The sequence below is a fragment of the Lampetra fluviatilis genome, chromosome 50 (assembly GCF_964198595.1).
Source record: "Lampetra fluviatilis chromosome 50, kcLamFluv1.1, whole genome shotgun sequence".
In the NCBI taxonomy this organism is placed as follows: Eukaryota; Metazoa; Chordata; class Hyperoartia; order Petromyzontiformes; family Petromyzontidae; genus Lampetra; species Lampetra fluviatilis.
This window is the reverse complement of record NC_136324.1, coordinates 3,691,270-3,710,763: the sequence shown is the minus strand read 5'-3', so window position 1 is coordinate 3,710,763 and position 19,494 is coordinate 3,691,270. Positions and strand designations below refer to the sequence as shown.

General features: G+C 52.4%; 1 protein-coding gene across 4 annotated transcripts in view; it reads left to right on the top strand.

Annotated features, from left to right (window-relative positions):
- Nucleotides 1–19,494, top strand: part of CNKSR2 (connector enhancer of kinase suppressor of Ras 2) — a 191,898-nt gene that overhangs the window by 157,036 nt on the left and 15,368 nt on the right. For 3 of the 4 annotated variants that reach the window (XM_078878248.1, XM_078878247.1, XM_078878245.1), the window contains 2 exons: nucleotides 7,186–7,234; nucleotides 13,946–13,999. In XM_078878248.1, coding sequence (XP_078734374.1) covers nucleotides 7,186–7,234; nucleotides 13,946–13,999 — 103 coding nt within the window. The remainder of the gene's footprint in view (nucleotides 1–7,185; nucleotides 7,235–13,945; nucleotides 14,000–19,494) is intronic. The other variant, XM_078878246.1, reaches the window with a different exon arrangement.

Genomic DNA, 19,494 nt, shown 5'->3' with positions numbered 1-19,494 from the left:
CAACTCTGAGTCTGTGGACTTAAAAAAAAAACTGGTCTGAAGAAAACTTTTTATACACTTTATAGAATTCTAGCAAGAATTCAGCCGAATTTTAGTTTTTAGGTCCATGGTTTTTTGCCATGCCGAGCATCTGTTTCCCGTCGTGTCTTCTACACCGCGCATTGGGACCCTTGGTGAATGATTGTTCTTCGTAGCGTGATTATAATTCGTTGAGCCCAAAAGCAACCATCATCGGAGAGCCCGGCTAACACCACACCCGGCGCCATCGCGAGCGGAGACACGGGGCACCTCCGAAGTGTCCGCGCCCCAGAACACTTCGGAGCGCCAGGAGAAAACCCATCGCTCGCTGGCGTGCGAAGGAGAGGGAGGCATCGCGATGCGCTCGGCGCCTCGTCCGTCACCGGCACGCCCCCCACCTCTTCGTCCGCGCATCCCGCCGCCGGCCGTTTGTCAGCTCTTACGTGTTTACTCTCTGCCCCGGGAAAGTTCGGACTCGATCGATCGTTTCGGCAACTCTTCCCCCCCCCTTCCTCCTCCCGACCCCTTCCCAAATGCCTCCCACCCACCCGCCCCCCACGACACCCGCCCCTCTCCGCCGCCCTCGCCGCTCGTTAACGGCGGTGCAAGTTTGGCGCTCTGCTTTACGATCGGTGGTCGGGGTCGTAACGAGCGGAAACCCCCGCGGCGAGGGTGGCGAATGTGACGGAGGGTGGTCCTGAAGTTGAAGGTGCTGTGGAAAAAGCTTGACAAGCCACGACAGGTGGTCGTTTGGAACCTAAGGGAGCGAGCGGTGAGGTCAGCCCCAACGCTTGGCCACCTTTGTCTACCCAATGCTGAACTTGACACCACCGCACCAATTTGAGGCTAATTCGATCTAGTGGGAGGCCCCGGACCGGTTCAGATAATCGTCTCAACTCGGCTCAGCGCGCTAACCACTGCGCCGCCGCTCCTCCACACACGTTCACGTACACCCACACGATCCGTGGGTAGGCGCGTGCGCGAGTGTACGAGCGTGTGCGCGGTCGTATATATCAGCATTGTTCCCACGTGTCGATACTGTCAATAACGCAGCGTGGCCGGGGACCGTTTCACTTGAGGGAGGCGGGAGAGACGTGGGGCGCGTTGTTTGTTTCCTAGGGACTCCCCCACCCCCACCCATTCCGCAGCAATTAGCCCCCCCCCCCCCCCCATATCGACAGCCTGCTCACCTGTCATTTGAGAGTGAGGGGCGCGGAGTGCTGGCGAGCGGATTGCACACGCGGGTCCCCACCGGTTCGCGGCGATCACGAGGCCCCAATCGTGGGGGGGGGGGGGGTGTAATAAGGGAGCCCCTGAGATGCCGGGCCGTGTGTGGGCCCAGGATTCATTGCTTTGTTTTGGCCAATTCTTTAACAAGAGAGAAAAGTTTGGTGTACATTTTTTTTTAGTTTTTCGGCGAATCTGTTCTGCGGTAAAAATCTTGTCTCTTTTTTTGTCTTCCAGCTCCCCCCTCCGACAAAAAAATTGTATTCTACATATATATTTTTTCACTATCGGTTAGTGTTGAGGTTTCTTTCGTTTTAGCCGCGGTGACTCATCCCCTCGTCTGCAGACAAGTGTGACCGCGGGCGCGTTGTTACGCGTCTTGTGCCGAGAGTATCTGTCGGAAACGCTCGCACGGCGGTGCAAACCCCTTCTTGTTAGACAACAGCCCGCGGAAAAGGGCGAGTAATTAATTAGTTATTTTCAACTGGTAACACGCTGCTGCTGCCGACGAGCCAATGCATTGTTCGTTAACTCGTTGAGAGCAAGAGAATGACTCGGGAGGAACCGCAGATTAGCACGGTTGGCTACGTACGGTGCGAAAGAAGTTCAACACAACCAGACGGACGGACAGGGAGGCAGAGCTGAGGAGCCGGCGCCAACAATCGCCCCAAGCTCTTCGTTCCACATCGTAGCGCGGCGTTAATTTGTACGCCGCGCTACGGACCTGGTGACCCAAGTTTGATTCCCGCCCTCGGCTAATATCGTTTGCGAGCAATATCCAAAGCTCCGCTGTATCAAATCGGCATCGTACGAATATCAGCACTGGGAAGACAAAGGCGGCTGGGTATATTTCTTAACATACCACCCCATCGGTCATTGTGCAGGCGTGAAATAGAAGCTAACAGCACTTGCCCTACCAGTCTAGAAAGGCTACCTAGGGGTTAATTATCTTTGTGTGAGTGTGTTTCACCATGCATGTTTCAAACCTACCCATGCTGCATGAGAATAGTGGCTGACCCTGCCGTATCAGATAATTGGAGCCTACACTTCATAAAAAATCAATTTCCCAGCACTAATGATTATAGAGATTTTTAATTTAGTATTTTAATGTCAACGTTGTGAGTGGATAGCTATTGTATACATACTCGTCCTTGTTATTGAACTGGGCCTGGTCGCCCCTCCACCACCGCCCCCTCCTTCCCCCTTTCTTCCAAGCCACTTCACCAACCCATGATGACCAGCGTGGTGAAGTATGCAACGGCAACAAAAAGCCCCACGACCAACTCGGCAACCCGAAATGGCATCTGAGAGCTGCCCAGCCCAACCGCATGCCACCTACGCAAGTAGTTAGGTTTTTTTTGCGTGCGTTTCGTGTTGTTGTCCTTCCCCCGCGCACATCCGATTAGCACGGTAGGCTACGTACGGTGCGAAAGAAGTTCAACAAGGACAAAGATCCCCCGTGTAGCCTTAACATACTGTAGGGGCAATTGCTGTTAGTGAGCACCTATAAAGGCCGGCACGGCACACGAGGGGGTGGGTGGCCAACACCACGCCCGGCCGCCTTTGTCTCCCCAGTGGCGATGTTTCTACACCGCACCGGGTACTCATTTGAGGCTGAGTCGACCTAGGTGAGGCCCAGGACCGGTTCAGATATTCGTCACTGGTGTTGGCCATAACGACACATGCACACACACAGATACGTGTGATGTCATCGGCACGGCACGGCTTCTGCAATGGGACAAAAAAAAAAACGCTTTACCTTTCCGAGCTACGCCGGGCCTATTTGGAATGGCCCCGGCATGGCTCGGTTGCGCAGTGGAAAATAAAAAATGTGGCACTGGCTGGCGTTTGACGCCTTGGAGCGACACGGAGCGCGGCTTGGCCCGAGGCGCCGCGCGAGTCTTTTATCTTTCTGCGAGGGAACCGGCAGAACCTTTGCCTGGCTCCGTTCCATAAATCTGCGTCAGGCAAACGAGCCACAGCCCCGGCCATATCCGCTCACGTGAAGTTTTAGTTTTTTTGGTGGGGAGAGCTTTTTGCGGGGAACGTCCGAAGCGGAGGAGGAATGCCGCCGCCGCCGTCACCGCCGCTGTGATGGATGTCGTAAGAACGGCACCGCGAGCGCTCGTGCCGCTGCCCAGCCCCCCGCGCGTGTTTACTTTTGCCGCTTGTTCATCGCTCGGTCCGCCCACGTGGCTCGGCAGCAGAGCGAGCGGCTCGCCAGGCGGAAGATCGCGACCTGGTAGGGGGACGGTTTTACTCGGCCCATCATCATCATCATCATCATCCCTCAGAGGGGGTCAATAAAATAAGCACCGCTTTGTGGGGACGTCAACATCGGGGTTTCCTTGTGGATAGACTCGCCCCCGCCATAGGAATGTTGGAATTTCCCCCCACGGGCTCTGCAGCGGTGTGAAAACGGAAGATGAGCACCCAATGCCTCCGATGTTCATCTCAGGAGGAAATCTCGAGTGACTTGAAGTTGACTAAAAACCAATCGCCAAGGCTGCGAAACACAAAGGCTCAGTCCCAATATAAAAAAAACAACAACAATGGCCTTTTATTTATTTGGGCAAGTCTCACCGAGTCTCACCGAGTCTCTCACGCTTCTTTTAACGTTGGGCCCTGCCACTAGTGGAATGTTTTGCCAATTATCCAACTCGTGGGGTGTTTTGGCGTTTTATTAATGGCATTGGCTCACTGGGCCTGCCCGGTTCAAGTGCTGAGCCAGCACAAGTGTCAGTGGTCATGGATTAATCTGGCATTAATATTTCACGGGGTGTTGGAAGTTGAGATTTAAGTTGGTGTCCAGGAGGTTGTGAGGTCGATCCCGACCCTGACGCCTGTGGTATATTTGGAGTTTGCATGCACTCTCTCCCTGTGGTCGTGTGGATTTCCCCCCGGGTCCTCCGTTTTTTTCCCCTCCACATTTAGAATCAACGTCACGCGTTTAGAGTATTTGGCTGCTGTACATTTTCACCTGATGAGCCACTTCGTTGAGCTATCATTTGTGATAGCCACGTCGCTTCTAAAAAAAGATATCTCAGTGGGCATTACCTGGTAAAATAAAAAATAGTCAGGGTTCTTTGTGTCACTTGCACATAGCCTTGTTTGTTTTCATATTGGCAGAGAGCAGTGTGGAGTGGCAGGGATACTGCAACACAAAGACAAAGAAAGATCCCCCGAGTAGCCTTAACAGACTGTTGGGACAAGTACTGTTTGTGAGCACCTATGAAGGCCAGCAACCACGCCCGGCCACCTTTGTTTCCCAATTGGCGATGTTTACAACACACCGCACCAGGTACTCATTTGAGGCTGAGTCGACCTAGGAGAGGCCCAAAACCGGTTCAGATAATAATCATCACTGGTGTTGGCCGTGAGCGGGAATCGAACTCGGGTCGCCGGGTTCGGAGCGCAGCGTAGCGCCAACCGCTACACCACCACAGGGATGCTGCAGCACACACGCACAGACACACACGGAGGAGAGGGATAAGGTGGCAAGCTGAGCCACACTGCGTCAGAGAGAGAGTGCGAGCGAGCAATTGCTCTTGGCAGGAGATACACAGTGGGGGGTTGAGGTGACGGTTGCCTGCTCTCCCACCGATAGACTTGTACTCTGGAATGAATCTGACTGTTCATTGCCCGCGACAGGCAGGGAGATGAACTTGATTTAACCGGCCACCGCAATGGTTTAGTTTTAAGTGCAGTCGACCCGAACGGACGCGCGCGGAGCGTTGGAGAATAGGACTCTACACAACGCAGGACGCACGGGCGAAACGTGAACACGCACGCGCACACACACACATCCACGCGCGCAATCACCACAGCAGCAGCTGCTGCCATTCGCCAATAAGTGGCAGTGACCGTCGCCGCAGCACTTGTGCCAGGCTAGGTGCACTTTAAGGATGTCGCGTGAAGTGTCGAAGGCTGGGCCGCTGGCAGGGGGTCACGGAGCAGACCCCAGGGAGTTGTGGGTTGACTGAGGAGATGACTGTGGAGATGACTGTCAGTGTGTGTGTGTCAATGTGATTGCCCGTTCTGTCCGGAGGCCATCACTTTGACACACACACATCCAGATTCAAACACACACACACCAACACATATCCAGATTCACACAAGACAAAGATCCCCCGTGTAGCCTTCCCAGACTGTAGAGGGCAAGTGCTGTTAGCAAGCACCTATGAAGGCCGGAACAGCACACGAGGGGGTGGGTGGCCAGCACCACGCCCGACCACCTTTGTCTTCTCAGTGGCGATGTTTACACACCGCACCAGGTACTCAGAGGCTGAGTCGGCCTAGGGGAGGCCCAGGAAAGGTTCAGTTAATCGTCACCGGTGTTGGCCGTGAGCGGGAATTGAACCGTGTCGCTGGGTTCGTAGCACAGCGTGCTAACCGCTGCACTACCGCTCCCCACAATTTGCTGACACATACACATGGACGCACATGCACGTACACACTTGCGCGCACGCTTACATTTTCAGACACTTACCCTTCTAGACACACAAAGACAAAAGTCCACCCTTAGAGCCATACAGACTGCGGAGGCAAGTGCTGTCCGTGAGCGCCTATTATGACCAGCACGGCGCATCCAGGAGGTGATGTGGCCAACGCCAAGCCCCCCCGACCACCTTCATCTCTCTGGCCCTGGTGTTCACACACCGCACCGGGCACTCGTTGCAAGGCCGAGTCAGCCTAGGGTAGGCGTTCACCAAATCTGCCGAAGCAGACCTCTCGGCGTCGAGAGCCCTGGTACGTGCACGAGGCATCGGCCAATCGTCCCGATGCCGCAGCGGCCGCAGCAGCTGGCGGGGGGGGGGTCACCCTTCCCGCTCTGGTGAAGAATCTCGGACCGGGCGGAGAGACCTTTCCTGCCGGAGTAAAAACAAACGGCGACGAAAGGACTCATCTCTCATCGCCCCCCCTCCGCTCGCGCGCCGATCACCCCCCCCCCCCCCTTTTCACAACTGTGGCGGCGGCAGCGGCGGCGGCGGAGAGATGAACCGCGGAATCATAATTAGGCCCCCTGGTCGTCCCTGAACGGGTGATGCCGGGCTGAGCCGGCGGGCGATAAGAGGCAATTAATATGCGGCTCGGGTGTAAATCACGCGGTGCCGGCATTGGGGGGATTGGTGGGTGGGTGGGTGGGGGCGGCGCGGCGATGCCTTTGCCAGCCGCGTGGCAGCCCCTCCGATATACGTCGTCCCGTGGTTTTGTTTTATAATTGTAATAAGACCAACGTGTACAGCCTCGTTGGCCTGGGTTTCGAAATCGTAGTCTTAATTCATCCTGGAGAAATCCGATGAGTGCGTCTGGCTCGATGAAACGGACGCTGCTGGGTTACAAGATGTCAATTGGCCCTGTTCAGCGCGAAAACCGGATTTGAATCCGGGTTTTAGCCACTGCCTGTGTTTAAGCCGGATTCTCAAGCGTAGCGAGTTGATGATCTCGGCCCGTTCACCCATGGTTGCGCATTAAATTTGCTTCTTGCGCATAATTCGATTCAGATTTAAAATAAATATATATCAGTTTAACCGCGCTGAACATTTCTTCCCATGGTACTGCCGCCGGGAAGTGCAGCCCCTGTTGCATGGAACAGAGTCCACTTAGCATACCTCGGAAGTAGTTCTGTGACATCCTCCTCCTTCCAATGGGCCCATCTCCTGTCATGGGAGGTGGTTGCGCTGCCCTCTGGGAGTTCCGCCAGCGTGGCGGCGTGGCTCGGGAGGCGCCCGGTTTTCTTTTTCCACTGCAGGAGCCAAAGCCGTGGAAGGTGGCAGCCTTCACGCCCTTCCGCGCGGGCTCGGCTCGGATGTGCCAGGGGGAAAGCGGCACGAACTGGACGATGGTGACGGGGCGAATCGGATGTTGTTTGGCGAGTGCGGTGACGGAGTCCGAGGCCCGGTAACCGATCGACCGTTCCGCGCGTGCTGTCGATTGCAGGCTGACGGCGCAAATCATGGACCGCTGTGGAGTGTCCCCTGCTCGCAAGGTAAATCCGCCACCACCGCTGCTACTCGTAATAATCCTCTTCGTCTTTTGTATGGCTGATGTCGATGCAGGGCAACGGATACAATTCCGCTTAGCGTTGTTGTTGCCCTGGAGGCCGGGAGACCGACGGTCGATGTTCGGTCGCCGCGTCGACGCCATTCGTCGCGATTTCTCACGTAATAGTGGGACCACGTGAAGGCCGCTATCCTCCACTCCACTGATGATGATGATGATGATAATAACAATGATAATACAACGGTGCCACCGTTGAACATTTCAGCGACACTAATACTCGTCGGTCACTAACAGTAACGTTTCGAATTAATTAATTGTCCGCAATGCAGGAGCACGCCGCGGTCGCAATGCAAGGTGAGCGTGTGAGTACAGTCGCTGCATGCGGACACAAAGCAGTCGAGCTGATTGATGGTCCCATCACTCGCTGATTCGCTCGCTCACTCGCTCACTCGCTTTGCTCAAAGGCGGTGGAAAAATCGCCTCCTTGTCTCTGCTACCCCTACTGCCGTGTCTTTTCCAATGGACATTTTAGTTTGTTAATTAACAGAATAACGGAGCCATTTGTCGGTAAAAATTATCAATGATCGTCCCGGCCCCAGACAGTCCCAGAGAGAGCATTGACTGCAGGGGAGGAGGGTATGTGACTTGCAGCCACAGCCGTAGCGAAAGGTTGTACACACTGGATGTGGTGTGCCGGATGGTGAAATGCACTACGAGGTCGCGGACCCAGATAAACACAGCTGAAAATGAAGAAAATGAATTGCTGATTTTACGTGTGGATTTTCGCGGAAAATGTTACGATTCCTAATTGATTTTTGGGGGTAGGCCTCCACATCATGATCTGGCCATGGTTGTGTTGTCAAGACCCTCCGCCACGCAGCAGAGCCACACAAATGTAATCGCCACGCTTGGTATAAAATCGTTTAACACGCCAAATCGGGTTGGTTCACCGGTTAAGTTGAAGATAGATTCCCACGCCCATATTTAGCAGTGAAATGTTTACGTTTTGCTTGAAGCTATGCCAAGCAGCAAGAAGGACGTAGGTCCGATACCTAACCCATGGCATCTATCTGCATTGTATTCTCTTCCCCTGTTCTGCATGGGTCTCCTGCAGATTCCTCCCGTAGCTAAACACACACAGTGTCATTGACGTTGGCCAAACATTCAAATGTAGCGGGATCCCCCCAGAAAAAAAACGAGTCTTCGTACTCAGTGTTGCTTTCCTGGGTAAAAAAAAACTAATTATTGTTATGATTACAACGTTAATTAATCCCTGCGACGGCTCTATTGTGCTCCCTCCCTCCCTCTCTCTCTCTCTTCCTCTCTCTGTCTTCTTCCCTCCCTCCCTCTCTCTATCTCCCTCCCTATCTCTCTCTCTCTCTTTTTCTCCCTCTCTTTCCCTCCCTCTCTCTGCGCGCCGCCCGTCCCTCTCGTTTTCTGTTCCTCCTGGGGCTCTCGTCTTGATTCCGCCTTCGCACCTTCACGACCCCCCCCCCCCCCCGCCACTTTGTGCCGCGCCTCCCCTTCCCGGCACCGCCGTTCGTTGCGATGCCTCGTGCCCCCCCCCCCCTTGACCCCCACCACCACGTTCTGCCCCTCCCCCCGTACCGCCAAATTACCGCGGCTTGTAAACACGCACGCGGGACCCCCCCCCCTTCCCACCCCCCTCCACCAACCGTCACGGGGCTCTGACTGGCCGAGAAGTGGGGGGGGGGCTTATCTGGGCCCGCTCGTTAAATTGACGGTAATTACTCCCGCCCCCCCCTCCCCGAAACGCGATGACAACCACCACAGCAGCCGAGAAACATAAACCCGACATGGAGGAGTGCAGGTGCGGAGCCGACTGCGTCGTCTACAGAGACCCATAGATTTACACAGAGACCCGCGGACTCGCAGAGGGAGCGAAGGACACGCGCAGAGACCCATAGATTTACACAGAGACCCGCGGACTCGCAGAGGGAGCGAAGGACACGCGCAGAGACCCATAGATTTACACAGAGACCCGCGGACTCGCAGAGGGAGCGAAGGACACGCGCAGAGACCCACAGGAGAATGTCGTTGTCGTCGGGCGGCTATAATCTTGCACTGCTGGGTAAAGGCCTCCCCCATTTTATTCTATTTATGGCTTTTTTTCGACTCGCATTGAGACCCAAAGACTTCCACAGATCAATAGACTCCAATAGAGACCTACAGACTCCCATACATCCATTGACACCAATAGAGAGACCCATAGACTCCCATAGAGAACCATGGACTCAAATAGAGACCCATAGACTCCAATAGAGAACCATGAACTTCAATAGAGACCCATAGACTCCCAAAGATCGATTGACTCAAATAGAGACCCATGGACTCCAATAGAGATCCATGAACTCCAATAGAGACCCATAGACTCCAATAGAGATCCATGAACTCTAATAGAGACCCATAGACTCCAATAGAGACCCATGAACTCCAATAGAGACCCATGGACTCCAATAGAGATCCATGAACTCCAATAGAGATCCATAGACTCCAATAGAGATCCATGAACTCTAATAGAGACCCATAGACTCCAATAGAGACCCATGAACTCCAATAGAGACCCATGGACTCCAATAGAGATCCATGAACTCCAATAGAGATCCATAGACTCCAATAGAGATCCATGAACTCCAATAGAGACCCATAGACTTCCAGTCACATGTTCAAGAAGTCCTGGCTCGAGGCCTTTCTCTTCTCGTCTGCCTATGACGGACTGCTCCCCCACCCACCTCTCTCTCCCTCTCTCTGTATAAATATAAAGACACAAGAACAATAAACGTGCCCACCATTTATCTACGGCGTCTCGAGATGCGGTCACGTGTAGACACTGCCGTAGGCATTGTAACGCATATGCTTCCGCGACCAGTATTGTCCATAATCGAGGTGTTTGGCTGTCGCCTGATGAGGCTGATTGTAATTACTGGCGAAACGTCACAATACTCGAAGGTAAATGTGGTGGGTTTATCCTCCAATACACCGGTGCGCTGTGCTAGTAACGAATTGGCACGTTCTGTTCATGTGGCAAACCATACTAATTGGCTGTGTCGGGTGGTGGCGGGTTCAACGACACATTTATATTTACGCGACCTAACCCAAAACACCTCTATTATGCACCCTGCATTGTTGTTGCAAGCATTGCAACTTGTGTGCGATTCCGTGCCAGGTTTAGGCACGTACCACCAACCGCACGCACCCCTGCCGCCCCCAGCACTGGATACGGGCATCCTGCTTTGTCCTCCTTTCGCCTCCTATCGCTCGCCAGATGCCGATTACATCGCCCAGACGTCAGATCGTAAACACGGGGGTGAAGATGGTGGTGGAGGTGTGAGGTGGGCGGGGGAGGACGGAGGGGGGAACAACATCCGAAGGAGCATTCCGCTTTCAAAGGGACATAAAAAACTAATTGAAAACACAAACAGCGGCCGGGAAATCGATGAGTGGGTGGGATGCGGCGACGACGACGGGCAATCTCCTCGGCCCACGGTTGCCAGCGTGGCCACCGGTCTCGCACCGCAAAGCGCTCGGCAAACACCGCTGCCCGCATCGATCAAAGTCGCCGGCACCGTTTCCCGTCTTCACCGGGTGTGTGTGTTTGTTTGTGTTTGTGTGCGCGATTCATTGGGACCCATAAGAGTCTGTTGGTCTCTTTGTGAGTCTATTAATCTCCAATGCGAGTCTATGGGTCTCCATGCAAGTCTATGGGTCTCTGTGACTCTGTATATCTATTTTAGTCATTGGATCTCTATGTGAGTCTGTAGACCACTATGCTAGTCCGTGGGTCTCTATACAAATCGATGGAAGTCTATGGGTCTCTAGCGAGTAGATAGGGTGTTTCTCTTGAAACTACGCCAAGCGTCTTCTGGACAACATCCACGAAGTGAGGATAAAATCCAGGAAGTCGGAATCAACGTTTCTTATCGACTTCCCACTGTACAGAAGAAGGAGGGAGAGGGGGAGAAAGAGAAAGGAGAGGGGGAGAGAGAGAAAGGGGGAGAGAGAGAAGCTCTTCGTAGGAGACGGGCCGTGTCTCGTTTCGCGGGCGGGCGATGTGACGAGCGTTCCAACGGCGGTTGCGCGTAAGAGTCGCGGAAACGGTGAACCACGCGCGCTCTCGCTGTAAGGCAATCAGCCGGCTAGGCGCATGATTGCCGCACCCTCTGTCTGAGCCACTCAATTTTCCGGCTGGTTAATTTCTGCGAGATTCCTTTTCCTGCGCGTGTGCGGGCCGCTTATTTATTTAATGTTCCCGGCAGTGGTGGTGGTTCCCGATTTTGACGATCGTGCTGTTGCTGCTGGTCGTTATTGTGGCGCGGCTGGTGGTGGTGGTGTTGCTTGTGGTTGTTTTGCCGTTCGCTTGAAACACACCGGACGTGGCGGAACTCTCTGGAGTGAGATTTATTGGCGAGGGCAAGCACCCGATGTGTGATGAGCTCCGCGCAAATTCCCCCCTCGCTTGCCTGGTCGTGCCGAGCGACACGCGGCACAAGCCCCCCAAAATCATCGCAGAGCCAGCAGTAGTTTTTTTCTTTTTCCGTTGGATGGGGGAATGGAAGCTGTCTCAGTAGGGAGACGCAACAATGCACAGAGAGAAGTGGAGAGGGAGAGAGAGAGAGACCACTGTTAAGGAAACGGTCAGGCTGCGATGGCCCAAAAAGGCCCAGAAAGGCCAAGCGACGATGAGATAAAGATTTGACTTTGGCCAATTCCACAATGACAGAATAAGAGCCTGATCATTGATCAAAACATTTCACTTAACCATAATTTTGAGATTTTATATTTTCCAAATATCACGGCCACATTAATGGTAACTTTGATTATTTTATAGAGCTCTGCCCTCCTTTACGCCAGAGCGAATTAGGAGAAAGCATTGCACGCGATAAGCGACTTGCATCACATTTAATCATCTCAACACTTTTGAAAGGGGCACCCCCCGTGGCAGCTGTCCCTGTGCGGCATAAGGTGATTCGGTATCTGGTCTGCGAGCGGGCATCAGTCTGCCAGTAGAAAGCAAGTGGCTAATATGTGTAATCCCAATTGAGTCATTGGAGTAATTCTGCAGAGTGCAATATTTCGGATTTGACAATTTTGGACCTTGACACCACCGGCACACCACAAAACGGTCTCCATGTTTCGAACGATGTCTCGGCATCTTCCAACAACAACTGCGAAGCAGATAGCGCAAGACGTTTTGCGGTTAATACACCTGCAGTTATAACCAGGGCGGTCTCCCGGATTCAAACCTCTGCAACAAAGCGGTGAATGCACGACCACCGGGCCACATCCACAGCCCTATTGGTGTCTTACACTTTCTTTAACTGTGAGATCGCACGTGGATGACCGTGCATCTAAACTATACGATATATATTTATATTTTACCAGTTAAGGCCCACTGAGCTACTTAGCTCTTTTTCATCAGACGCCACCTGGCCACAAATGGTAGCTCAACGAAGTGGCTTATCACGTGGAAATTTATAGCAGTAGCCAAATACTCTAAACACGTGACGTCGATTGTAAATGTGGAGGGAAAAACCGTGGAGCCCGGAGAAAAATCCACACGACCACGGGGAGAGAGACACCGCAAACTGCAACAAATATATCAGGCGTCAAGGTCGGGATCAAAACTACGACCTCCTGTATACCAGGCAAGGGAGATTACTTCTCGCCACTGTGCCCCCCCCTACCCCCGCCCCCCACTGTGCATCGATTCTATCGTCTTCATGTCAATCAATGCGGTCGTGGGGAGTGTGCGAGTGAGAAACCTTGCAGCTCGGTGGCACAGGGGGATTTCTTACTGTGGGAATATTGGATTTGTTTTTTTAATAGCTTGTCCGATTTGTAAAATCGTTTGTCAAATTGATGCTCGTAAAAATTGGTCTTCCCAAATGGGTTGTCATTTTCAAACGTTTTGGTCATCATATTTGTTTTCGTAGCGTATGCAAATTAATTTCGTCCGTGCAACACGGGCCAATCTTAACGAGGAATTGGCCAACCATGCCGATTCAAATCGGTGCAGGGAAATAAATAAAATGGCTTTGTCGCATGTATTGAAAATGTTCCAACAGGACCTCTGGATCGGCATGAGCTATATAAACCGTCGGATATTTTTTTTTTATTCGGGGATAACATTCATCTTTTTTGCGGGTGCTTCTGCTGCTGTTTTATACATTTTTTTATTATTATTCATCCATTTGTTTACCCAGGAAAAAGCCTCGCCAAGCCTCGAAATTGTGTCACGAGGTGTGCCGCTACCCACTGGGATGTTCGGTCGATTCCTCGCCAAGATCGCTGCGTTTAACCTCGCCCAATGCGAGCAAACGTGTTTTAACCCTCGTTATCTATTGATGCCCTCGAGTGTGCCGTTTGCTGCTGGCCGCTTGGCGTTTTTGGGCCACGTGGGGCCTGTTGCTCAGCCTCATGGCGCCACAGCATGATGACAACCACCGCACCCACCATACGATATGTATAAATGTAAAATATATTTACGCTCAACAGCATCTCATGTGCATGCGTGTGCGGGTCCCAACTCGCCCGAGTTGATTGAGAGAGCGCGCGCACGCTCCCATCGCGTGCCGCCCAGCCACGTGAGAGTGCCCGCGCGTCGTCCATTCGTCCTCATTCCACTTATAATTTGAAGTGTTTTGTCGTTGTTGTTTTTGTTTTATTTTGCCGTTAGTCATCCACGCCTCCTCCTCCTCATCCTCCATCGGAATCGCCGTCCGCCCTCGATGTAAGTGGGAGCGCACGCGCGCGTGTCTACGTGCGTGTGTTTGCGTGTGCGTGTCCGTGTGTGTATGTGCGTGTGTGTGTGTCAGCAAATTGTGGGGAGCGGTATTGCAACGGTTAGCGCACCGAGCTACGAACCCGGTGACCCGAGTTCGATTCCCGCTCACGGCCAACACCGGTGGCGATTATCTGAACTGGTCCTGGGCCTCCCCTAGGTCGACTCGGCCTAAAATGAGTACCTGGTGTGGTGTACGAACACCATGGTCGGTAAGATAAAGGTGGTCGGGGGTGGTGCTGGCCACCCACCCCCTCATGCGCCATTGCCGGCCCTCGTAGCTGCTCGCTAACAGCACTTGCCCCAACGGCCTGTTAAGGCTACACGAGGGGGGGGGTTCTTTGTCTTTATTTGTTAGTCAGCAAATCTCACCATGTTTCATAATCCACGGGTCGAGAGTCAGGGGTTACGGGTTCAGGGGTCGAGGGTCGACAGACGTCATCTCTACGGATCGCGCCGCTGCACTGAGCGATGGCCGCTTAAATCCTTCATCGCCTCCGGGGAACACTTTTGCTGGCTGCTTGGCATTTTGGACCTCTGCTCAGTAGTGACCTTGATTCAGATAACGAAAACATGCAAATACAAATCGCCCTGGATGCGACCAATCTCGGTGTAATGCTCGGCTGGGTTGTCTGCCTGGGAATGCCAGATGTTATAGGCTTGGCGATGCAAGGTGGCGATGAGATAACGGTACAGCGATAGCTTCCCGAATCTGGCTGTGCGGACATTGCAGGGCTATTACCGCATTTTTGTGGTACGATTCCTCTGCCTTCTACGGATTCCTCCTCCCATAGCTCAAAACAAAACCCACGTGCAATGTAAAACTTGTATTGGCTGCAACCCATGCTGCAAAAACCCTGGCAGGACGCTCTTGAAAAAAAGAGTCTTGAGACTCGGACTTTCCTGCGTGAAAGAAGGATAATAATCGACAGACATTCTGCTGCCAGAAGTTGCGTGGACCCCAGCGGCCTCTGTTATGGAGGCGGCGTGGGAACAATAAACATTATGGCTTTTTAGTTAATGAAATGGCAGCAAGGTTTACATTTAGAGGTTATAGAGGGTGGCAGTGCCCTGGCTCGAGTATTGTAGGGAGGAAACCTGTCGGGACTCAATTTATTTGTTTTGGTAAATAAAGCCTACATATTAAACCAAACTCAACTGCGACTGGGGAAACTAATTTGAGAATGCGGTCGTTTTAAAACATTGCGAGATTGACGAGCTGTTCCGGGTGCCTCGGAGGCTACCCGTACCCGGCCGGGTATCGGGTACGGGTACTGGTAACCCGTATCCTACCCGGCCTGGTATGGGTACGGGTAAGGGTAACCCGTATCCTACCTGGCCTGGTACGGGTACGGGTACCCGTTTGCGACCCTGGTGCGGCCGGGTACGGGTAAGGAATCAAAACCCGTTTGCGACCTCTGGTCCTGCTGTGTCGGGGAAAACCAAAGGCGGGTTCCCGAGGTTGCAACCCCACGGCCGCCTGCTGTGAAAGTGGTCGGCAAGACGGGAGTCCATCCCGGCTCACCGACTGTGAGTGAACAGGGCACCCCCCCCCCTCCCCACCAGGGTTGGCAGCCCAGTACCAGGAGACACTTGGTAATGCATGGGCATTCATATTAGCAAACCCCCCCCCATGGGCAGCATCAAAGAGCATTGGAGAGGCGAGGCTCTGTGCTACACCCTCAAATATATGGGGGGGGGGGAGGTTTGGATAAACAGGCGCGTGACTTGAAAGGATGAAATTAAAGAGAAGCCGTGAGCGAGTTTCCGACTCTCGCCGTGCGTGCAACCGACGCTGCCGCTGCTGCCGCCGCTGCTGCTGCTGCAGGGGGCATCGGAGGCGTTCGGAAGAGCCGGGATCGTGGTGTCGGCTCGCGGAGGGATCGCCGAGCCGAGAGGTCGCTCGGGCGACGAGTGGTGCCGACGAGCGCGAGAGAGACGATAGGACGAGGGAGAGATGAGATCAGCCAACCACAACTGGTCCTTGCTGTGAAGAAAGCAAGAGGCGCAGCCCTGCAATTATTCTCTTGGCTCCTGTTGGCCGGAGAGGCTACCCCGATCAGAGAAGTCTCTGCAGGATATTTGGCCTACTAGCCCACGCTGGCCACGCAAATAGGAAAAATCTTGGAGTAGGAATAGGTAACTCATTTGTTCATTTGGCTGTCATTGTTCATGTTTTTTGTTTTACATTTTACGTATTACTCTCATTAACTACCACTTGCCACTGCTGTTAGCCGTGTCTGGGAATCGAGCTCCGGTCGCAGGTCAGTGCGCACGTGTATAATTCGTGCTGTATGTACAACAATACCAGGCCATATATATATCGATTCATAAAAGTTAATCTGAGCCCCACGTCGCTCGCAGGAGGCTCCTGTTGTATCGCCACGTTCGGCCAGTTCCATTTCGTGTTTGGCTTGTGTAGGAGAAGCCAGAGAAAACCCCGCCAGGCGCGCAGGATATAAACATCCGTCGCTGTACTGCTATGAACGTGGTCACCTCGCAGTCCCAAGCCTCTATAATACACCTGGTAATCCCAGGCTCCACCCATCCAAGTAGTGCACCAAGCAGGAGAAACCCTCCGTGCCAAATGTGTTTAGTAGCTGATAGGCTCCGGCCTTACCTCCCCCAGTGTGTTACACGAAACGCTATTCGACATTTTTGCTCCACATGCTGAGAGGAGGGGGATGGAGAGGGACGGGTCGTCGTGGCGAGATGTTAACATCCTCTCCTGGTATGCAGGAGGTCGTGGGTTCGATCCCGACCCTGATGCCTGCTGTATATTTGGAGTTTGCATGGTGACGAGATGTTAACATCCTCTCCTGGTATGCAGGAGGTCATGGGTTCGATCCCGACCCTGACGCCTGCTGTATATTTGGAGTTTGCATGGTGGCGAGATGCTAACATCCTGGCCTGGTATGCAGGAGGTCGTGGGTTCGATCCCGACCCTGACGCCTGCTGTCTATTTGGAGTTTGCATGTTCTCCCTGTGGTCGCGTGGATTTTTCTCCTCCACGTTTAGAATCAACATCACGCATTTAAAGTGTTTAGCTGCTATAAATTCGTTGAGTCGTACAGCAGCAAGACAGCATAACCACTAACACCCCCCCCCCCCCGTGGGACGCTGAGTTGTTACATCAACACATTCGCAGTCGTCTCCGTTCGATCATTTTCACAAGGTTGGTTTAAAAACAATTGGAGGAGCGACGGTGCTTATTGTAGCAGGTGGAAGTAGAAGGAAGAATTTAAAACGTCCCGGAGCCGTGGTAGAGCGTGAATTTGAAGGGAATAATCGGTGGGGGTGGCAGGTGGACCCTGTGGGCCAAGTAGGAGGAGGAGGGTCACGTGGGATTATTTCCAGGCGGGGGAACGATCAAAGGGCTTTGTTCTCTCGTTGTGATTTCGTGGGGTGACTGCCGGTGTGCGGGGGGTCACTGCGGTGTGCACGTGCCACCGAAAACCAATTATGCACACCGCATGCCTCGGGCTTTCTGTGTCACATTCTTTCCTCGGGCGTTAATAATTGTTTTAATCAAATCGCCCGTCGATATATGTTATGGAACGCTTTCAGGTTCACTTCGTCTCGACGCCGTCAAATTTCAAATTCGACCACCTCCAATGGCCAAGATCTTTTCTTTGAGGCAGCGGTCCGATCGGCCTCGCCGTACCTGTTACTTGGGGCAGTATCGAGGCGTGCAACTGGTCAGAGAGTTGATAATTGGTTCTTTACCCTTCTATCTGGCAAAAAAACTGACACCTTTTTACAAGGAGTCATGTTTGCATAGACCGCAATACCTGCAGTCATAATACAAACAAAAGAACATAACTCTGATAATGTGCACTGTCCTTAAAGTTGATTGATCCACACCCGAGACAGCTTTCCTTAGAGCCTAGTCTCATATGGGTTGGACCAGATGACGCCAAAAGGCGCACAACTCAAAGACAATGCACCATCAGAGTATGAGAGCTCGGGGCAAGCATCTACACTATGGGAACCTCATTTGCCAGTAAAAATATGATAATTGGTTCTTTACCCTTCTATCTGTCTTTGAGTTGTGCGCCTTTTGGCGTCATCTGGTCCAACCCATATGAGACTAGGCTCTAAGGAAAGCTGTCTCGGGTGTGGATCAATCAACTTTAAGGACAGTGCATACATTATCAGAGTTATGTTCTTTTGTTTGTATTATGACTGCAGGTATTGCGGTCTATGCAAACATGACTCCTTGTAAAAAAGGTGTCAGTTTTGTTGCCAGATAGAAGGGTAAAGAACCAATCATCATATTTTTACTGGCAAATGAGGTTCCCATAGTGGTCAGAGAGTTGTTGTTGTTGTTGTTTGGCCGTGGTACATCAACGCACAAACACAGAAGTCCAACGCAACTTAGGTATTTAGAGTTGCGCGTTTATAAATGTTCTTGCTTAATAACATTGTGTTGTGGGCCTCGAAAGGAAAGAAAATATGTAATGGGTGAGATTTTCTTGGTAACGGCCCTTCTTTATAGCACGTAAACAGGCCATTATAGCACGTAAACAGGCCAGAGAGACTGAGTGAATAACAGTTGGAGACTGCATCATACAAAATACTGTGTACACCATGCAGCCCTGACAGAAATGTAACAGTAGGAGTTTTTTTTCCAGATTGGCAGTGGTAAATGTGGCACTCGAACAGAATCCGAGATCAACTTTGCACTTTTCCCTACTGAGAGTCGTTGGTGAGAAAGCGTCTTCAACATCAGGCGCTCATTGTCGATGTGGGTTTGATAATTACCTTCAGAAATCATTGTTGTAAGTTCGGAATATCCGCGTAGCGGTTCGCACGCATCATCTTGCATCCGAGACATTACCTGTAGGGTTGTGTGGCGGTCGAAAAAAATAGGAAGGCATCACGAGCTGACAGGAAGTCCGTTGTCAAAATATATATATAACAAACGGGCAGGAACGTTCATTGAGATTACAGACGGTGATCCATTTATAGATGCCCTACCAAAATAGTGTGCAGGAATTACAGAGAAAACGTTGAGGCCCCCTGCCCATTAAATATGGAACGCTGGTGCAAGGGTTCCCGACGCATAACCGCAACGTTGGCCCAACGTCGCATGCTGCACTGGGTACATGTTTCCCACCGGTCTTGAATGCACACTTATTAAATCCTTAAAACTCACCCCCCGTACACTTTGTCGCGCGCACAGTGCGCGCACAGTGCGCGCCTGCGTGCACACACAAAACAGTCTTTGATGTAACGCCACAACGAGAGAGTATCCAGTGGGGTTATATCAGGCGAACGCAGGGGCCATGCAATTGTTCCACCCTGGCCAATCCAACACATACATGAAACAAATAATTTGATGCTGCGGCTGCTGCTGCTGCTTTGGCAGTGGTAAACAATAACACATAGCAAAACAATAACACATTCGTCAATAATGGTCCCGAAACCAAAAAGTCTGTTTA